This window comes from Molothrus aeneus, chromosome 2 (assembly GCF_037042795.1).
Source record: "Molothrus aeneus isolate 106 chromosome 2, BPBGC_Maene_1.0, whole genome shotgun sequence".
Taxonomy (NCBI): Eukaryota; Metazoa; Chordata; class Aves; order Passeriformes; family Icteridae; genus Molothrus; species Molothrus aeneus.
In genome coordinates, this window is record NC_089647.1 from 25,511,855 (window position 1) to 25,533,392 (window position 21,538).

The following is a 21,538-nucleotide window of genomic DNA, read 5'->3' on the forward strand; positions in this document are numbered from 1 at the left end:
TCAATGGGTTGATCATTTTCATAATCAACCACATTGAACACTAACAATCTTAACTTGTCCAAGATTTTTGCCTAATGCCTTGATAGAAAAAACAGCTTTCTAGAAAAGGTTTTGCTGTTAGTAGGTCAGGGATGTGAGAACAGTAAGTGGAAATAAGTGAGGCATTCTGACCAAAACCAGTTTTGGTTTCAATTTTTTTCCCCTTCACAAAATCATTTCAGAAAACAGGTCAAGAAGCTCAGAGAAAGAACTCTTCTATCCACACCTAGAATATATTGTTTCACTAAAAGCAAGAAGAGGCACTTAATTTATTACTTACAAGAATGAAAAAAAAAAAAAAGAAAACAAACCACACAAAAAACAACTAAAGAAATAATTGGATTAAGCAGTAAAATTTTGTTTAAAACAGAACTCAAGTAAATTTATCTAACTGCCTTCACTTATAAGGCTTACAATTTTGATAAAGATATTCTGCACAAAACCTGACATATACTTTCCAAAAACCAACCAAAAATCAATACTTCATTATGACTTTTGAGTATTCTCCCCTATTTTTCTCCAATACAATGAATTCGTACATAAATACTCTAAACACTGAATTTAAAAGTCCAAGGTGTCACACTGATGGCTTACAGAGGCTGTTCTAACAGCATAACCCCATTTATCTCAGGAATTCCACAGAAAATTAACTGTAATACCTTAAGATTCAGAAGGTAAGGCATGTCTGTAATACTTTCAAATCAAACTGGTTTCCACCACATTTTAACATGCAGTACCAGTCAATACATTCTCTCATGTCAGACACTACTTCCAACTCCCCTCTAAATGTCAAATAATCCAAGTTCCAGCCAGGCTGTACAAACAGGGACAGTGACAGTGAAAAGCAACTTAAACTTCAAGTGATTATGTTCCTTGCATAATACTCATTCATTCCCTAACCAGGATTACAAGCAGAACATTGGTAGTTATGGACTTGAAAATGAGAAGGGGATTCCCCTAAATTATCAGTGAGCATTCCCAATATGCTAGAGGCAATGGCAAAAAATATTATTGTCTCTTCAAGAATGGCAGAAAAGTTGAACAAATCAGACATTCAATAGAGGACAGACTTAATTTATTTTCTCCTAATGGAAAAAATTCAGGAGAAAAATTTATGTTATTCCACAGACAAAATGCTTTTTTGTAAAGGTCTCAAATCCTAAACAGGAAACTGGAAAATACGTCTCCTGGTATAGAAAATTCCTCAACTCAATGCAAGTCAAGACAATTCAACATCTGATAAAGCCACATGGCTGCTCTAGTTACTACTAGCCACAAAGAAACATTTCATACATGTTCATGAATAACTAGATTAGAGTGTTTCTATTTATTCACTTTAGCTTTATTTCAGTCACTTTAGTGGTCTGGATGAAGGCACACAATTGTTCTTTAACAAGAGCAACCAAGGCTTTCTCTTCAAGCCACAACAAAGGATGTCTCCATATACACCAGAACGTCCCCCCAAGCACGTCTGAGGTTGGTTTTTTGAGTTTATGTTGCTAGTGTTATAAAATCTGAAAACTTATCAGCTTTAACTTCTCATATCTCTTACAATAACCGGAAAAGTAAAAAATATCTTTTAGGTTCTCAAGTCCAGCAACTTCTTACTGAAGGATGCTATATTGTATAGCCCTGGGTATATACTCAGTCAAGACAAGTCTTTAAGATGCATAGTTTTTCTTGAGGAAAAACATTCTAAAAATCCTTTCCATTAGGTGGGGAGAACAGAAAATAGAGACATTTCAGCAGAAAAATACATCCTTTCATAACTTCAGTGCCGTTATTTTTACACAGGCAGTGTACTTGAGAGAAGTAAAAGCAGGAATTAATGTTTGCTCACTCTGCCCCCATAGTACTTACAGAGAAGAAAACACCATTTACATCTGACTGTTTTACTAAAGTTAAGACAAAGATCATCAGTTTCACTTCCCGATTCGCCTCTCCCCGATATCCCAGCTCGTGCTTCAGACTGAACTCCTCTTTTTGTGAAGTCCAAGTAATCAGGTGGGTGTTTAGTTCTCCACATGTATCCTGAGCTGCAGCTCAACTCTGCTCATTTCCCTGTCTCCACTGCAGAACACCCACCACAATCACTTATCACCCATCACCCTGACAGCTGTACGGCTCACCTGTCCCACTCATACCGGCATCCTTGTGCAGAACCCTGTCCAGGCTTTCAGCATATGGGCTCTCCACAGCATGCTATTTCTAACACACCTGGACTGCCAAAAGTAAAGAATTTGTCCCATATTAAAGGCTGTTTAAAAACAAAAAAGGCAATATGCAGCAAAATAAGAGTATAAATTTTGCTTCTGTACTCAGATTTTTTAAGTGACTTTTAAACCATATTTTCTTCCCACTGGCAGGAGTTAGAAGAGTGGCTCAATGAAGTGTTTCTACTTCATTCGCCTCCAAGAAAACTGTTCTTCTCCCCTGTAATAAAGTGCTGCTTTTGGGTACACCACATGACTTAATTAGCATGCTTAATTAAAAACTTCCCAGCTGGATCCCCTGATCTGCACATGAATTTGAGTCCAAATCTAGAAACTTAGCCCACTTACATATGCTTCTACCACCATCTCTAAAAAGGTACCAAGACAGTATCCAAAAAGTTCTGTTCAAAAAATGTATTTAAAACATTGGTAGGATACAAAACTCTAAATTCTCACTGCTTTCTTTATTTAAGCCAAAGGTGCATTGCTGCATTCTTTAAACCAGACCTATCTTCAAGCTTGCTGTTCCACTTACTTTTCCCTCAAAAAAACATCACTCTATTTGTAAAACAGATTTGCACAGAACTGAAACTCACAAGAAAATACCCTTCTTGTGATGTGACTGTAACATCAGCTAAACTCTGGCATTACAAACATTAAAATCAACATTTTCCGGACAACTCCATTCAAGAGTTCTGATTGCCTGCAGTTTCAACATATACTGAGTGCAAGAAATGTAAAGGACCAAGAAAGTGACGTGTGACCATTTAAATCAGAGGAGACTTTAAACATGAAGACAAGTTACTAGTATTTTACAAATATGGAAGGGAAGGAATGAGTACTTTTCTCCATTTCCTCTTCATGAGAAAGGTACTTTAATAATAAGAACTGCATTAACTTAAAATTTCAGTTAGCTCACCAACTGCCTCATACTCATCTAATGCCCACAGCTAAGTTCAGGGAAGAGAGGGGATTTAAGCATTTAGTTTTATTGTTATTATTTACTTTGAAGCCTCATTATGAGAAAACTCAATCTGAATAGTTCCCATAACCCAAAAAGACCACTTGGTTAGGCTCTACCTTACTTCTTTCCTTGCTCCCTTTTCTGATGCCAGGTTACTTTATTGACTTCTTGTTGCTGCCACAGCACTGAAGCTGAAGAATGTCAGCAGAAGCATCCCAGTCTCTCACAGCTACCAGCAGGGAAGGGGAACAAGCTTTCCACAATACACAAGTTGTAAACTCTTCCATCATTCAGATAATGACAGCTGCAGACAAAAAAAAGAACTGTACGGCCTGGCAGTCTAAGCCATCTAAGAGATGGGACTATTTTGTGCACGTTGAAGTCAGATCAAACACTAAAGCACAGCCTTAAACCAAGCACTGCCTAGAAATGAAGTATGACCGTCTCCAGCAAGAGCCTCGCTTACAGTCAACCTTCTAATCCTTCCATCAGCCAAGACTTCAAATGGAAAAAATAAAAGGCATTTAGGACTACTACTGTACCTTAGGAGGACTTTGGCATAATTTTAGTGAGTCATCATTTCTTCTATTTTCTTTTTTTTGAGCAGAATAAAAGGAAAAAAACATTAATTTGACATCTACCAACTTTTTCACATTCAAAATCATATGGAATGTGGAAGCAAGGACTCCACAGAATTTTACAATTCAGTTATATTTACAGTTCAGGATTCCAACCTTCCACAGTAACTTCACATGTGTACAAAATAAGACTATAGCTTTGCAAGGCACAGAAAAAGCATTTCTTTAGTTCTAGTCAAAGCTTTTGTATCAAAAGGGAAACCATACACCAAAATATAGATGATCATTTCAGCTCTTAAGTATCTTTATAGATTGTCATGTGACAACTCTAGACTTAAGTTTCACACATCCATCTTACTTGCCAGAAAGCTACAAAAGTCAATTAAAATCCCTAAAAAATTTAGATAATAAAGTGACAAAAGGCAACACTTGAAGATCCTCTTTGAATCTTTGAATTTTGAACTAATAAAATGAAAATAATGTAACAACTATCTACACTCCACAAATGTACAAGACCAAGAATGTGTTTTCTTTCTAGTTTGTGCTCTATGCCACATCTGGTTTCTACACACAATCTTCAAACACTTGTCCCTTTATTACATTAAAACTAAAGCAATTGCTGTGAACAGACAGTAGTTTTATATCAATGGATGAATATTCTTCTTGCACTGGCATTACACACCATAGCAATACACTCTAAGTTGTCTGGAGCAGACAGACACCCCTAACATAAGCTTGGTACCTATGCAGCTGGTGCAGTTTGGTCCTGGTCTCTGCCTGAAGCTCTGAGCAGTTCTTGACTTGTGCTAAATTCTTTTGTATTGAAGCAAGAACCGCAGGATGAAAAACTGAAGGAAAGCATTGCTCTTCTCAGGACCCACATGAAGCAAGATCTAGAAATCTCCCACAGAAAGGCTGTGGTTGTCAAATGCAGTACAGGACTACCAAAGAGCAAGCTTTCCTTTCAACAATGCTTGTACATAAAAATGAAATTCAGAGCAGATTTAAACCTCTAACTAAAAATACTCCCCAGCTGCTTTTCCAAATACAGTACATTTGCCTAAACTTCAACACTAAGGAAGCTCTATGAGTCTAGATATTAGAAAGATATTAGAATTATTTTTTTTTAACAAGGGTGGTGAAACACTGGAACAGAAAGGTGGTGGGTGTCCCATTTCCAGGAACTTCTAAAGTCAGATTGGACAGCACTCTGAGCAATCTGATGTGGCTGAAGATGTCCCCGCTCATTGCAGGGGGACTGGACTAGATGATCTCTCTAAGAATCTACCTTGCTTTTAAGTGTTAAAGCTGCGACCAGTTTCACAAATCCTTATCTCCACATCCACTAACTGCCAGCAAGCTGCCAGTAACACAAGGCTACCTCATCCCAAGGGGAGAAGCAAGAGGATCAGTGTGCTGTAACTGAAATTCTTCCCAAGACCACGCAGAAATAACTGGAATGACATAAAGTAATACCATAAGGGACTACAGGCTGTCTTAATTAAAACCTCTCCAAACTTCTATATATAAACTACCTGGCAAGCATCTTCATTTTTCAAACAGGCACTACTGGGAATCTGACAGCCTTCCCTAATCTATTCCAGTGCTCCTGTTCTTAAGAGTTGACTTAACTAGCTTAGTAAGTGTTTGCTACAATTTAAGCCTACAAATAGTTTCATCTCCAGTAGGAAAGTTTTGTCTTTTCTTTCCAGCTATCTTTTACGTATTGATAGAACATTATCAAAAGAAATCTCCCTTCCGCCTCCTCTAAAATAAAAAACTATCATCCAATGGGTTTTCAGATTTCCTCTAATAGCACTGAAGCACTTCAGTTTCTTTAGGGGAAACTGAAAGTTCCTCTAAAGCACTTTTTTTAGACTTCTGACCATGTTACTTTGCCTGCAACTACTCTTCTCCCAGTACAATACCAAAACCAGATGCTGTACTTTAGCTCATTAGCATGCCAAGAAGTGGGAAGGCTAACTCCATGTATTTTACACGACATTGCCAGCAATACATCCAGTAAAAGATTTGCTGGTTCTCCAGCATTGGTTGACTCATGGCCACTGTGCAAATATCTGACTCCAGATTCTTCTCTGCAGATCTCCTACTGTCCCAGTTACCCCCAAACCTGTTATCAGCACAGTCAACCCTTACTGAAGAACAGATGACATCAGCCCCTCCTACAATTCATCCTACTTAGGGTACCACTTGGTTAAGATAATTTCGAACACCTAGGAGCACCTCTGATAGTGCAATCCACAAGTCTAGAAATTTTACTTAGATCACTCACAAAAAACCATTATTACTACACTAAACAAAAGTGCAGAAGCCCTGATTCTGCACATCCTTCTGGTTTGACACGAATCCTGACTTCAAAGAACATTTATTTTATAATGGCTGCAGACCTGTTCTTAGACAAAAGTCATTTTCTGCCATGATATATAAAGTAGTTAACACTGTGAAAGTGAGCATACACAATATAAAGATAGGTCATTTGTAAGAACAGACATATTGGGTCAGATCAAGGCATTGCCTAATCCACTTTCCTGTCTTTGACAGCTGACATAAGGAAACCCCCAAAAGAATAACATCCAAGCTATTATGAATATGAATACAGGTATGAATACAGACATTTGCCTTGAATTATACATATATATAATGTCACCTATTTTAAGCACATTCAGGAATTTTACCTAACAATAGTTCTCCAGCACTGCATGCTGTTACCCATATCCAACATCAGTTTAAGGGAACTAAGAGCTCTCAGCTGTACAAAGCCAAGGAAATTAAAATGATGCAGTGACAAAATTACTGGAGGAAAAAAATTCACAGTATTCTGTAAAAGTAGACATCTGAAGGTTTTCGCTGATGATGTGTTTTTAAACAAGCACTTTCATGCCACATAGCTGACTCCATTTACCAGCACGATCCACGGCTGATCTCCTTTTAAGAGGTTTCATTTATGTGGTCTACATATCCTTTTCTTCAAAGAACAGCCATGGGATGGGTCACTTTGTAAGAATATGAGGAGCACCATATTTTTTAAAAGGGCATTTTTTAACAACTTCTGGAGGTTTGCAGCTATTTATGCTAGTAGCACAAAGAAGTAATTTTTTTTTCTTAAATCTGTGCCAAGTTGAAGCAAAAGTGATTCATAACTGCACCAGCCTACTCTTCTGTGTCCTAGAGAAGAAATTCACTCTTGAACCTTCAGTAGGGACACCAACTCTCAAGTCAGACCGCCCAGCTTCCAATAATGTCACTATAGTTTCACTCAATTTTTCACATTTGAAGAGTTACACTCCACATAGTCTACCCCCAGACATCCAAAGAGGTACATTTCATAAGGGAGAACATTCCAGGTATAATTTACAAATCTGGTAGAATGTTAGAATTATTGCACTAGTTCTTTATATCTTCATTTTAAAATGGGGGAAAGGTATTTTGATGTAGTTGTATATTTAATGTTTAATGACTTACTTTCCACCTAAGCCCAAAAACTACTAATATATATGGCAAAGCGGTTTCCACGCACAGAAAAACTCCAAGTTAGGGTTGAAGAAATTGTAGAAAACAAAAATGGTCAATTTACCATTATTTGACTCGCTGAAGGTTTCCTAAGTATGAGATGGTTTCATATTAACACAGACAAAACAAGAAATCGAAGTTAAAAAGCACAAGAGATGTCCAGAGAAATTCAATGGATTTCAACGAACAAATCTCCAGGAGTTCAGGAACATCTGCTCTCTTCAGTGTCAGATGAAAGCTAATTACTCCCTCTTCATCTACAGACAAATTACCTATCCCTTTATTAACCACTTTTCCTGACAAAATCCTGGACATTACCTGAACTTTTGGAAATACTTGCCTTTATTCTCTACTATTCTTAGAAATCACAGCGCTTTCAAATACAGTCATAAAAACTTGCATCTGTAGTCTCAAAGTAAAACTGGAATAGCCTGCGTACAGCAGTCTTTGAGGAAGCTATAGCTCAAAGTCCCTCCCATCAACTTTTTGTTCTCCTTACTTCATAAACTCCCTGCATCAGTTCTACAATTTAACTGGCTACTGATACACTTTCCATACAATTCTTCCTCATATTTCCCAGAAAAATATTTTGCAGACCAGACACAGATGCCACCCCTAGCAGCCTTGGCATTTCCCCCCCTCACTAGCGTATCTTAAGTCTGAAGGGTGTAAGGTGTACCTGTAAAGTACTAGATGAGGGCTGCTCACTTCTGCAGCAAGGCCCAGGGCACCACAACTTCAGAACTCCACTGGAAGCACAGCAGTGCACAAGGACACTGGGAGAGGTGAAAGCACCACAGCACAGAAGATTGTACGTAAAATGTGAGTAATCAGAGCAACCAAGCTAAAACATACACCTTAGCAGTCTTCCCAGATACTCAGACAAGAATACCATGAGCACCTTTGCATGTAAAGATAAACTTTTGCAATCATACATGTAGAGCAGTCTGATTTAAAGCAGAAGCCTTCACATGTGGCCTAGGTTTAAATTCCAGATCTAAGAACTCTAGATCATCTCCTCCCCTTCATATCATATTTCTGACCATGCATATGTGTGTGTCTCTCTATAATCAAATACACGTAAAAAGTAATAGAGCAAAAGGAGCTGCTAGAGGACAACTTAACATGACTTTTCTCAGCTAGAATCTATTGATTTTGAAACAGTCTGCCAGGAACTCCTTCATAAATCCACTTGCTCTTCACTTAAAAGAAAAAAGGACAAAATAAACAAAAAACCCCCACCCTACAATGTCTGAATAAACTAAACCTAAAAAGCATATGTAGATACTATATGTTTTAAACTAACGCTAGAAAAAAATTATGTTTTGCAATTATGCCACAATGTAAGAATAAAAATTAAGCTTTCACCAGATATTTTGAAATGCAGACAGTGTCACTGTTTCAGTAAATATATCTGAAGTATCATAATTATTAAAAGTTATAGACACAGCATAAACATTTCTGCACTACTTCCTTTTAGGGTTGGCCCACTGTAATAAATATTTACAGTCAATCATTAACTGCTCAAACATTACCACTGAAAAAATAGTCTGGGTTATCAGGGAAAAAAATAAATCCACAAACTATTGCTTAAAGCCAAGGCACTGACACCAAATAGAGAATGCTGCTCATTGCCTCATGAATCTCTCTACCTGTCTCCAAAATCCCACAGGCATTTCAAATGTGCCACCTGGGAAAACAGCTGCCGTTCTTTTGCTGTCAGAGATCCCATGTCACTTGTCATGCTTGAACCTTGCCAGCTTTCATGGACACTGAAAGCCAGCTACTCCAGCTGAAGGTAAACTTCAGTCCACTGAAGTTGAATCTATCCCAAAATAGAAGAGACTTGCAGATTTGGCAGCATTGATTCCCCTAAGATCCTCCATTAAGCCAAATACATTTCTGAAACATGCTCTGATTGCTTGAATGACATTCAGACATTCCTGCTGGTGAACTTCAAGAGTCCATCAAACTCAACTGCCATCCCCACAACATCTGAATAAGAACTTCTACACAATCCCAAACCAACCCATGCCCACCGCACTGAGCAAGGAAGAGCAAGTTTAAAGTTGAGCTCAATCTAAAATTGACAGTACCTTATTCTGGGAGTTGCAATTAAAGCTTTCCCTGCCCTCTCACTGACTAGTATCATCTGAAGTTTGGGCCCACAATTTCCAGAATAGTGAAGTTCTCCCACTCCACACAAAACGTATGCTTTTGTCTCCAGTGCATTTAATAGATGTTTCACTAGAAAACCCAGACAAAGAAAAAATATCACCTAGCTTTCCATGGGCCTCTAAAACATTTCCCCAAGACTCAGATCAGCTCTGCAATCCATTGTGGTTACTAAAACATATTGGTAAATCTATTCCAAAGTCTCTAGAACTGGAATTTGATTAGGAAGGTTCTATTCTCTGAGGAACACAGAAAAAAAACACAATTAACTTGCAACTGCTATGGTGCATGACTATATGTACCAGTGGCTCCCAAGGCAGCACACACAATCATGAGTAAGATGGCAAGATTAGAAGTGAAATGGTCAACAGATACATTCTTCTCAAGGACAACAGCATTTTCTGCTTCTTTAGGTTTCAACTGAGCAATTGTATATATAAAGAAAACAAAACATTCCATCTACTCACCTGCAGAGATGGTGCCCTGCCCGAAAGCTTTGTTCTCTAAGTGAGGCACAAAACATTTTTTCTGATGCTGATCCTGAGCCCCATAAATTGAGGAAATACATTTATGGTTATGGGCTTTATTCATGGGGATACAGATGCGTGCCAAATTGTTCACATTTACTTGGTCAACATCCAAATATTCAGTTTATTTAGGCTGATGAATTGGTGACCCCCTTCCTCCCTCTAGGAAACCTGCTCACACAGGTCAATTCATTGTGCTGCTTTTCTTAAATAGATACTTAAAACAACTAAGCAGATGAGATGGGGTGCAAATAGCATTGTATGCTCTATCTAAATATTTACAGGATGGTGTGAATCAAAAAACCAGATTGACACTATCAACTGTGACTAAATAGTTTTTCTCCTTCTACACAGCAAGAAAAACCAAATTCTTCTCTGCAGCAACAGTCACAGTTTATCTTTCCGCAAAACATATTCTTGGCCTGTCTTAAAATTAAACAATTGCCTGCATTCCTGGCAAAAGACATTACCATGAGCTACAGGGCTTGTATCTCACAAGAATTATATTCCTACTAAAAAAGTCAAAAAGAGATGATATGGCTGTAAGAAGTCTGCCTTGGTTGGAAAAATTCAGCTGCTGCTTCCCTTCTGGTTATAACTTCAGAGCCAACACCCAACTTTTCTCCTTCCAAGTGCTCTGACCCAAAAGACTGGCAATTTTTGCAGCTGCACTCAAACATTTACCCTCATGTACATACAACAGCACAGTGCAGGGCCAGAATTTCTAAGTTCTATATACCCTCCACAGCAGTGCTTATCCAGTGGCAACAATGAGCAATATCCTCCCTTTCCTTTTTGATCAGCAGGTCTCTTATTATGATCATCTACTGTCAGGCACTTGGGCGACTAAAATGTTTCTCCAACTCAGTCCAACTGCCTGAAGAGACACATCAAGCAATGTAACCATATCACTACACATTTTTGTGACATATCAAGTTTAAGACACATTTTTCAGACAGAAGTATACTTTCACCAATGCTACATTGGTCATTTTACCCTTCAAAGAAAGAGAAACTCAGCCCTATTCAGACATATTAAAAAGCTATAAAGGTGTATTTTTCTTAGCTGTGTGCTCTCACTTCTGAGAGAAATTCACAAGCTGAAGTGAATTTCCTATGGCAGGCACCAAGGCCCACTGCAGCCCCGTATCATTGATCCTTCAGGAAACCTGACTCTATATCACTCACACAGAAACCCTGGAAATCATCTAGAAATTAATCAACGTAGAAAATAACTGGCAGCCCCCTTTCACCTGTGCAGGAAGCACTAGCACTGATACACAGTAAACAGCCCCTCCCTCAGCTGATGAGGCCAAGTCAGAAAACACAGTCCCTGCTACAGAGACACAGCAAACTCTTGGCAAGGACTGGAGCCAACCCTTCAGAAGGAGCTGTTGCTGTATGGCTTTTCTAAAACAAAAAAAAAAAAAACAAAAAAAAAAAAAAAAAAAAAAAAAGCCCTGAGTTCTTGACATTGACAAGCTATCTTACCACTTTCCTTTCTTCCATTATAAAACAGACTAGGTGAGAACACAAATTGCCTTAAATGCTTAGATCTACTTCCCGTCTGCAAGAGATAAAAGTACAGAGTGAACTGCTTTGCTTTATTTCCTTTTCTGAACAACAGACAAGTCATCTGTGGCAAGAGCACCTAATGAAAAGATTCTGTGATAGCACTGAACATACAAGAAAAATCACTGTCCACTTCTTTTAGAGGCACAGCAGAATGACTTCTGGGCATCCACATTTCTGACAGCTCTCAGACTGTGATACAGGACTGCATTCAGAAAGGTCTCCAACATGGATTTCTATTGAAGTACCATCATCTCACCTCTCCTACTGCCCTGACAGAACATCACACAGCAACACCTATAGGATACAGGATTGAGTCCAACATGCACTGTTTTCATGGAAAACACCTAAATAATGACCCTGTCTCTGTGGCACGGTAAGCTATCACCTATGGGGGCTGGAAGGATTCTGAAGAGGTGGTGAAAGCAAATCGTTGTTATCCAAAAGTTTATAAAAGTTTCAGGTAGAGATTCATTTCAGGCTTCTGTTTAATGAGATCCAGCAGCACTGACCAGAACAATTGTCTGAGCACAACTATGATGTTGTAGCCACTTCTCGCAGATCTGCATCTTGCTACCACATCTCACACCTTTCTCACCTCAAGATCAGACTGCTACAGTGCACTCAAGCAGTTACATTTTAAATAAATTCAAAAAATATGAACTGGCACAGACCATTATGCCTCCAAACTTCCACCTCCCCCAACAGCAGCATGCAGCACTTTGGAAACAATCTCTGTGGGATGGGAGACAAGAGGGTTTCTGGTGCTATATCTGAAGAAAGGAGGTCTGACCTGTACAGTACACTGTGGGTTTGGAGCCTTTATGGCTGAAAGAGTATCTTTATTAATCACATTGTAAATGTTGTAATTGGCATTTATTTTCAACATACATAAATAAAAGAGCACCTATCTGTGCAGCTTTCTAAAACAAGTTCTGAAGAGACAAATCTTTGAATTTTGAGTGGACTTGGATATTCTGTGAAGCAATCTAACTTTCAATATTTTCCATTTCCTAGTTGCTTGACTTTAAAAGTTTGTTTGTCTTTCAAGGCTGCTCCAGGCTGATGCTCATTAAATTCAGAAAGCAGCCAAGTAACTCCACCAGCCATATCGTTGCTGCAGGAGACAGCCACTTTAGCACTTCCCACACTAGCTATGGGTGACTAAAAGTCCTCAGAGTAAAGTTGATTTTTAAATTTTTTTAACAAAATCTAAAGAGAGAGAACTTCAGAGAAATATTCAAGTTTTGAGTTATCTACAGAAATGTCTTGAAATTCAGAGGTAACAGACTTTTCAATTTAAAATGGGACTCAGTCATTTAAAACAAAAATACTCCAATAGCTTGAACCAAGAGGCTTCAAGTGTTCTACAAGCACCTGGCACAGTTTAGCTACTGTGTCAAATAACCAAGGGGTTTAGCATTAATTCATTTCAGAAAATGCTACAGGTGATTGCAGCACTAAGCTTGAACTGCAGGCTTTTTACAGATAACACTGTACACTTTCAGAATCTTCTTGAGCCATTCATCCAGTTTAAGACAGAGCATGGGCTGAGGGAACAGCAACAACCAATATCCCAGAGATTGATATCATTGTGAAGATCTGTGATGAGTAAACTGAACACCAATATTGGAAAATTCCTTTATATTTTATCTAAACAAGCTCTTAAAGATAGAATACAAGAAAATTAAAGAACTCTCTTAGGGCAATAGAGAGAAACTCTTCAGGCTGTGGGATGATCTTCAGCTTTTCTCATCTCCCTGGCACTGCTTGTGATACCTACAAGGCCCTATCAAGTTAACAGATAAGGTGATACAACAACCTCCAGAGCCAGGATGCATACAGGCAAGGAACATACTCCATAAGCCACAGCTGTGGAAACAGGTGAACAAGACAGTTCCAATATTGCTAGGAAACACACAAGGTGAATCAAGGGGTAATACAAGAGGGGATCACCTCCAAGAAGCAGTGTAGGGAAGAGGAAATGTGCAGAACAGAAATGGAATGCTCAACTAGCTAATGGTATGAATAAAGAGGAAAGAGTCTGTCAGCATCAGAATTATGTACAGCAGACAGTTCTATTCCTTTTCAGACTGCAAGGCACAACTTTGGGGCACTGTTCCACTCAGGCACACATGTTCATTAGCTGACCCTCTCAGTGCATTTTTTTCCAATCTAGGAATGAGGAAAGCTGCTCACCCAGCAGCAGTCAGAAAGCTGGACAGGGCTAGGATGAGCGACAGCCAGACACATAACGCTCAGCAGGCTTCTGGAAAGGAGTGATTTTCCTCTCTCCAGCAAGGAAAGCAGGACGGGCAGCTTTCAGTTTCAGAAACCAATTAGGCAGAAACTGCTATCAAAGCAATAGAGAAGGCCCTACCCTAACTGGGTTGAGAAACACCAGGTGGTATTATCTCAATGGCTTTGCCAGTTTCAACAGCCCCACTCATTCCTGCTCGCAGAAGGCGCCCAGGGTGCCCTTTATCCAAGGCTCTTCCCACACACCTACCTGGACACCACACAGCATTAAACTAAAACTGCCACCTAGACACCACTGCTACCTAAAAAGCAGCCACTTTTATGTAGTGGCTCGTGGAATAACCACTAAAAGAGCAACAAACTCACAGACTTTATTCCTTCATGAACCATTTCTAAAGAGCCATCACACTCTGTGTGAACAATACACAGCAATATAGGCTTACCAAGCTATTGTGCTTTCAGGAGATTTTACAATACAGAAAAAACCCAGTGAATCTAAGAAGAAAAGAAAAACTTCAACAAACCCAAAGTTTGGCACCACTGAAACATTCTTCCACAGAGTCCAAAATGAATTATTACAAGACTGTCCTTTAGATTTTGCAACCAAGAGTATGTGGTCAACATCAGAATTAGCTAAAGCAAATAAAACAGCCTTCCTCATCCTCCAAGTTGACAAATCCTGCCTAACCAATTACAGATCCATGACACTCACACATGGAGCAAAAACTCTTCATGGCAAGTGTTAGCCAAGACATTATTTACTGCAGACCATCAAGACAACTGGCTACAGTTACAATAAGTACTGCTGTCTGCAAGGACTTGGTGTTACTTGAAACACTTATATTTCCCAGAAGCTCAGAGAAGGAAAAAAAAAAATCAATTCGACAGTCATTAGATGAAAATTCTCAAACTGTAAACTTTGAGACTTCTATTTTTATACTGATATTTTAGTCATGTGTTGCATGACTACCCTTTGTATTTCAGGATTATTTTTGTCCCATTTGAAAAACAAGGTACATCCGTAAGCAGTGTAAGAGCAACTAGGTAAAGAACAAAAGAAAACTTCAAGCTCCTATCTCTTCTCCTACTATAATGAGCAGGTTGATAGTATCAGCAAGTGGAAAACTGGAAGCTTAGCTCCCTCCTTTTGAGGGACAGGCTTAACACAAGAAGTACACATGGGTGTTTTGTTCAGGGAAAGCCTGCAAACTCAGCAATACAAACCCACACAAAGAATACCTTATTTGAGAACTATTTCAAGGTAGAAATCCATATGGTTGAGTGATTTCACAACCACAAAAATATAAATAGGGAAATAAAAACAGTCAAATTTCAGAAGACAGAGGTACGGCTTGAAAGAGATATGTGAAGGCCACAGGGTTCCTACTGTTGCAGAGATGTTAAAATCCTTGTAACAACCCTGACAGAGCAATGAGAGCAGCATGCATGAGAAGTCAATTTTCCCAACAGTCAAAGGAGAAGCAGCTGTTGGTAATCCCCCATCCTTCCATTCAAGGCTTCATCCAGTTACCAACTTCTGAGAACAAAGTATCATAAATTCAATCTAACAAACTGCACAGCAGAGATGAAAAATCCTTGCTCAGTCTTTCCTCCCCATATACCTTGGGAAGAAATGCAATGACAGCAGGGTTCTAGTTCTGCTCCTCCCAGGAAACACTAGAAGGAACAATGAACCCTCCTCCAGTATTTTATGAATCCTTTTCTCATCCCTTAGATCTATCCTTCCTAGGTAACTGTTGCAGTGCTCAGCCAGGAGAAGCAATAGCTGCAACAGACATCAGAGCAAGAGTGACTTCATCATCTGATTTCACCCCTCCTTACAAATGAGTGCAAAAAGGCTGACAGCAAACAAGTCAGGTTTTGCTTCCAAAAGACCCACACCAAGACAGAAGCAATAAAGGTGTCCAAGACACTCAGAAGATACCAATCCATCAATTTTCACCTTCCTCACAAGGACTCTTTTGTCCCAGCTTTAACTCAAACTGGCTCAGAATGTAACTAAGTATCAGCCTATAAATATATATCAAAATGAAAGAGCCGACCTAACTCTGTTCACCACACAAGCACTCCACACCGGCAATACACAGCTTGCTACATCATGTGATAAGATGTTACCAAGACTCTGCTAACCAGAAAAATAAAACCTTTTTTGACACCCTGGAATTTTTCTCACTTAAAAAGCAAAGAAAAAAAGTTAACTTCCCAGGCTGTCTTACATGGCTGGATTAACTGAAAATAGAAACTACACTTCCCACAGAATCCTTGAATGTGGTTCTCTTGCTTTGTTCTGACATTTTTTTCCAGACAGCAGAAGGACCAGGAGCACATGACTAGAGCGACTGGGGGGGTTATCACAAGTGCATGCGCTTTATGTTACGGCCTTTGTTTCTCCCTCAGTGTTATACACTTGGGATTGAATCATATTTGCAAACTTGTTAGTCTGCATCAGTTAGCACCCTCTTCACAGGCAAGCATCTGTCTAGTCTTTGACCTCAAATAAACGGGAAAGGAGCATCAATGACCTTTCAAGAATCAAGCTGCAGAGCCTGAATAAGGCACATTTAGTTGCTGAGTATGACAGGTTGAGGTCTCGCTCGGTTTAGACAGCCACCTGCAGAAATACTGATCAACAAGACCTGCTTTCCATTCCACAGGCACATAAAGTGAGCCAGTAAATTAAAATGGAGTCACCCACAGTTCTCCTCCGTACAGATCAATAATCCTTAATAAATACTAATGCTGGACCTGATCAAACCTACGCTGTCATGCTGCTAATATGGGTTAACTGCATCCATGGTTTTTGGAGGGCTGCTGGCACACTGACCATGCAGATATAAGGTGGACTACAGCCCCTGAGCCAAATGCTCTCTTCAAGGCTTCAACCACAGTGGAAGACATTTCGGTGCAAAAAAAACTATCAAAATTTCTCATCTGTCAAAAAGCTCACACTCTCCCAGTGCTTTGGCATGAAACATACAAGCCCCTGCGATGGATACAGGCATGTACCCACAGAGCCATGTCAGGTGTGGCTTTACACTAATATCAAATAGATCAATCGAATGGGAATGCATATAGAGCATATTCCTGGTCCCATAAAATGTCATCCTGCATTTCCGTAAGAAAATATCTCTAAAAACTACACTGTTCATATAAATCTGGAAAAACAATTCAGGTCTTAATGTGAACATATTCAAATCAGGAGTAAAGAAATTCCATATGATAAGCACATAGCTGATCTACAGCAACTCAGAACTGGGCCTTTTTGTATCAGCAATGTACATTTGCTCAGGTTTAATTCATATTTTTAATTCCCACAAACCAGCTAACCCCAACGGATAGAATACGAAGAATGGGCACACATTAAGCATTTCTGACATGTCTGTGCAGAATAAAGCACAGGCCTCATTCTTAAAAAAATATTCCTCTGATCAGAAAATTGGGAAAAGAATGCCAAGCTTGACATGTGAGCCCATGGAGTAGTTATTTCAAAATAAGCATTTTCTTATGCCTTCTTCCGAGCATTTTACCAGAGCCTGGAGGATATTAGAGACACCTTTTGTAAGCTCCCCTCCCCCTCCTTTTTTTTTTTTTTTTTAATGGGCTGGACTAAAAGGTGCTCACACCCGATCTACGGGTGCATGGAAAAACCTTCCATGCTCTCTCCCCTTAACAGCCAGGAGTGCTTTAAAAAAAAACCTCAAAAAAACACATAATGAACGTGAATGTCACGGTCATACCTGTGTGCCCGCAATTCGTTTCCTCCTTTCGGTGGGAGGAGGGGGGGAATGAAAAGGAAATACAGACTACGGAGCTCCCAATCCGTTTCACAAAGGGGGAAAAATGGCTTTTTAATGAGCCAGAGGCCGCTGGCAGCGACCAGGAGCTACGGACGAGGACAAACCCACCGGGATTTTCCGTCCAGCAGGCCCCGAACGGAGCGGCGGCGTGCGCCTATTCAAGGTTAATGGGGGGGGAAGGGGAGAGAAAGGAGCTGCCGAGGCCGGGGCTGGGGCCAGGCTCCCTTCGCCGCTCCCCGCCTGGGCGAAGGGCGGGGGCAGCTTCCCCGGCCCTCACCCCCCCACCCGAGGGGAGCAGGATACTCACGGCTGACTTTCATGCTGCCGAAGGCCGAGGGCTGCTGCACCGGCTTGCAGCTCTCCGCGAAGGAGGTGGTCCTGGGCCGCCCGGACATGGTCTCTCTCCCGCTCTGCCCCAACGGCGATCACCTCTCTCCTCTTCCTGCCTTCGCCCTCCGCCTCGCCCCGGCGGGCCCGCCTGCCGCTCCCTCGCTCGCTCAGCTGCAGGAGACGGGTGGGACGCGCCACATGAAACGCCGGGACCCCCCCTTCCCCCCCCGGGGAAGCCCCCTCCCCTCTCGGTCTCTGTCGCCCAGCGGCTGCTTCTTCTTCTCCTGCCTCCTGCTGCTCCTCCTCACGCCGCCCGCTCCTCACACGATCATCCTTCCCGGCCGCGCCGGTGGGTCCGAGAGCCGCCTCCCCCCGGCGCCGCTCCCGAGCGAGGGGGGTTCGCTGGGCCTCGCTGCCCCCACCCCGGGCGCCAGTCACATGGGGCGGAGGCTCGCGGCCCGGCTCCTCCGATCCCGCCGCCGACGCGTTTCTCTCCTTTTATTTGCTTTATCTCTTTTTTTTCCCTTTTCTTCTTTTTCTTCCTTCTCTTCCTTCCCCCCTCCCCGTTCCTCTCCTTCCCCCTCGCCTCTGAGGGAGGCGGCAGGCAACGGGACTATTTTTTTCCCTGGCGGAGGGATTCAGGGCACCGCCGAGCGGAGGCGATGCGGCAACGAGTCGCAATAGGATCCGGTGGTGGCGGCGGGATCCGCGGCGCGCGGAGGGGGGTGAGGCGGCCGGGCGGCCTCGCTGCTCGCTGACGCTGCTGCTCAGTGCGGCGCTGAGGCGGCGGCGGCTCCGGCGGTGCGGCCGCTCATTGCGCCCGCACGGGCAGCTGGCGGCGGCTCAGGCAGGGCACGCTGCACTGCGGACGGCGACCGGCGGCGACGGCACGGGCCATGACGGCGGCAGTTTCCCTGCTCCTCCTCAGCCCGGCTTCAGAGTGCTGGCGGCGGTCGCCGCTTTTGCTGCTGTTTCCCCAGGCGCCCAAGGCACATAGGACTCGTTCGCCCGGCTGAAGTCTCCCGCCGGGCCCCCCTCCCTGTTCCTGCCGATCAGTCCCTTTGTCCCCGCTGCTCCCTCCGCTGTGTGCCGGGCTCCCACCGCTGCGCTCTGTGCGTGCGCCAAAGCCGCGCAGCCGCCCGTGCCCGCCGCCGCCCTACGCTGCGGAGCAGCCGTAAGCGCCGTCTGTGAATACCCGGCCGAAGAGCCCGGCGCGCCCGCGAGCCCCCGGCCCGAGGCCTTTACGGAAACGCCCGAGCCTTTTCGGGGCCAATCCTGAGGCCGTTACAAGAATGCCTGTAACTGGCCGGAACCAATCACGGAACCACCGCGGGCGCGACCGATTCTCCCCGAAGTAAAGCGGAGACCCAATCGGAGCACGCCGCCGCCGCCCTAGCAGCGCGGGCGGGCGGCCAATGGAAAGGAGGGCTCTCTTCCGGCCATCGCCGGGCCAACCCGATTGGAGCCGACGAGGGAGAGCCAATCAGGAGGCGCGCTGCCTCCGTCACCCAGCCCTGGGACGTCTTTAAGCCGCAGCCCGAGGCGGAGAGCGGCCGCGGGCTGCGATTGGCTGGCAGCGATGAGGCTGCCTGCAGGGAGCCAATCGCGAGGCGCGGGGCCACGGGCGCGCCCGCTCCCGACGGGGCACGGCCGCTCACCTCTGTGGGGGCCAGGGGAGGGAAGCGCGCATGCGCAGTTCGGCCGGGCACCGCCCCTCAAGCGCGCCCCCGCGTCCCGTCCCGACGGGAGCGTGGTTGGGGCAGCGCGAAAGGAAACCCGAAACTGTGGGGTTTGTGCTCAAAACCCGCCAGGGACAGAGGTTCTGCTTCATTGAGCTGTGAAGGAAATGGCGCTGACGCGCGCAGTGCTGTCATAGAATCACAGAACGGTTTGGGTTGGAAAGGCTCCTCAAGACCCTTCAGTTCCCATCCCCCTGCCACGGGTAGGGACACCTTCCACTAGACCAGGTTGCTCCAAGCCCATCCAACCTGGCCTTGAACATTTCCAGGGATGGGCCATTCACAACTCTTCCATGTAGGCTGTTCCAGTGTCTCATGTAAAGAATTTCTTCCAAATATCTAATCTAACCCTACCCTCTTCCAGTTTGAAGCCATTCCCTTTGCCTGGTCGCGACAAGCTCTTGTGAGCAGTCCCTCTGCAGCTTCCCAGCAGGAGACGGGAGGCTGAACAATCGTGGATGTGGTTCATGGAGCGATGGTGAACCCGTTCTGCACAAACTGGGCCAAGCAGGCAAAAGAAGATCAGGGCTCATAGAAAGTCCTCCCGGTTCAGCTGTTAACAGCAAGGCTTCCTCACAGGAAACACAGTTTTATTGAGGCACTAAACACTCATCGTTAGGTCCCACTGCCACCATAGATTGAGCTTGGCCCTGGCCAGAGTTTCAGGCACTGTTCTGGAAGAACTTGTCCTTTTTCAGGGCTCTGGAGCAGCCCTGGGGGCAGCAGCTCCCAGCCCTGGCACAGCCAGCACTGTAGCACTGCTGCCTGCTGTGAACTCAGTGAAATTACTCGACAGACATCAGCAAAAACTGAGCACCGCTTGCTTATGCCATTAAAAAAAACAAGAAGTGCTCCTGCCAGAATAGTTTATACCACAAACAAAATAACTTGGACTAGCAGGAACATATTCTGCCAGTGTTAGAGACTAAGACTGCTGTTTTCTTTTAAGGCATCAAAATAATGCCAGATTTACCTTTTTTACAGCCATGTTCTGAACACCATTGCTATGTGACCAAACAAAGACCTGACCAAAGGCAGCTGAAATTTATCCTTTACAAGAGCTGTTTTCCAAAGCCAAAAACAAACCCAGTCTCTCAAAATGGTCCTGTTCAGCACTTTGCTCGCCCTGGGGTGGTTGGCTTGCTGGAAGCCTTTTTTCTTGCCTGATAAATGATGAGTAGTTTTATCTACTACAATGGCCATGGGACTGTTTAAGGTTTGATTCTTCAGGATCTACCTCTGTACAGCTGGGAGCCTGACAGATGAGAGTGCTGTGCCCTAGCCAGGGCTAAGAGACACTGAAGTCACAACACAGGAGGGGTACTGCAGCCACCCCAAGCTGCCCTACCATACTCATTGTTCCAACTCCCCTCTGAAGCACCACTGTGTCAAATGTTACTTAGACACAGCTTCAATGAGCTGCAAACAGTGAAAATGACATTTTCTCTACTGTTCGCAGAGCAGTTGTCAAAAATTAGGGTTACAGATTGGGTTAGCTCTCTGAAGAACATTCTTACATAAAACAACAAAGTACATATGCCACCAGGCTGTGGCCAGCTCTCTTGTACCTGAAATGTACCACCAGGCATTCCAGTCATTATTTTTTCTGGCTTTTGGCATCAAAATGCTAACACAAATCACCTTTTCTTATTTTCTGACAAAGTTCTTTCAAATTACTACATAAACAGGAGAACTGACTTAGGAGAGACAGCCGAGCTTTGTTTCTTGAAAAAGTTGGCAGTCTGAAAAACAGCAGGTGGGGGAGGGTGAGCTCTTTGCTTTTCAGCATTTGCT

General features: G+C 42.9%; 1 protein-coding gene across 2 annotated transcripts in view; it reads right to left on the reverse strand.

Moving 5' to 3' along the window:
- The window catches only part of GSK3B (glycogen synthase kinase 3 beta), a 149,386-nt gene extending 130,194 nt beyond the window's left edge, over positions 1-19,192 (reverse strand). For both annotated transcript variants that reach the window (XM_066572120.1, XM_066572119.1), the window contains exon 1: positions 17,983-19,192. In XM_066572120.1, coding sequence (XP_066428217.1) covers positions 17,983-18,070 — 88 coding nt within the window. In that variant the 5' untranslated portion in view covers positions 18,071-19,192. The remainder of the gene's footprint in view (positions 1-17,982) is intronic.
- Positions 19,193-21,538: the final 2,346 nt, after the last annotated feature.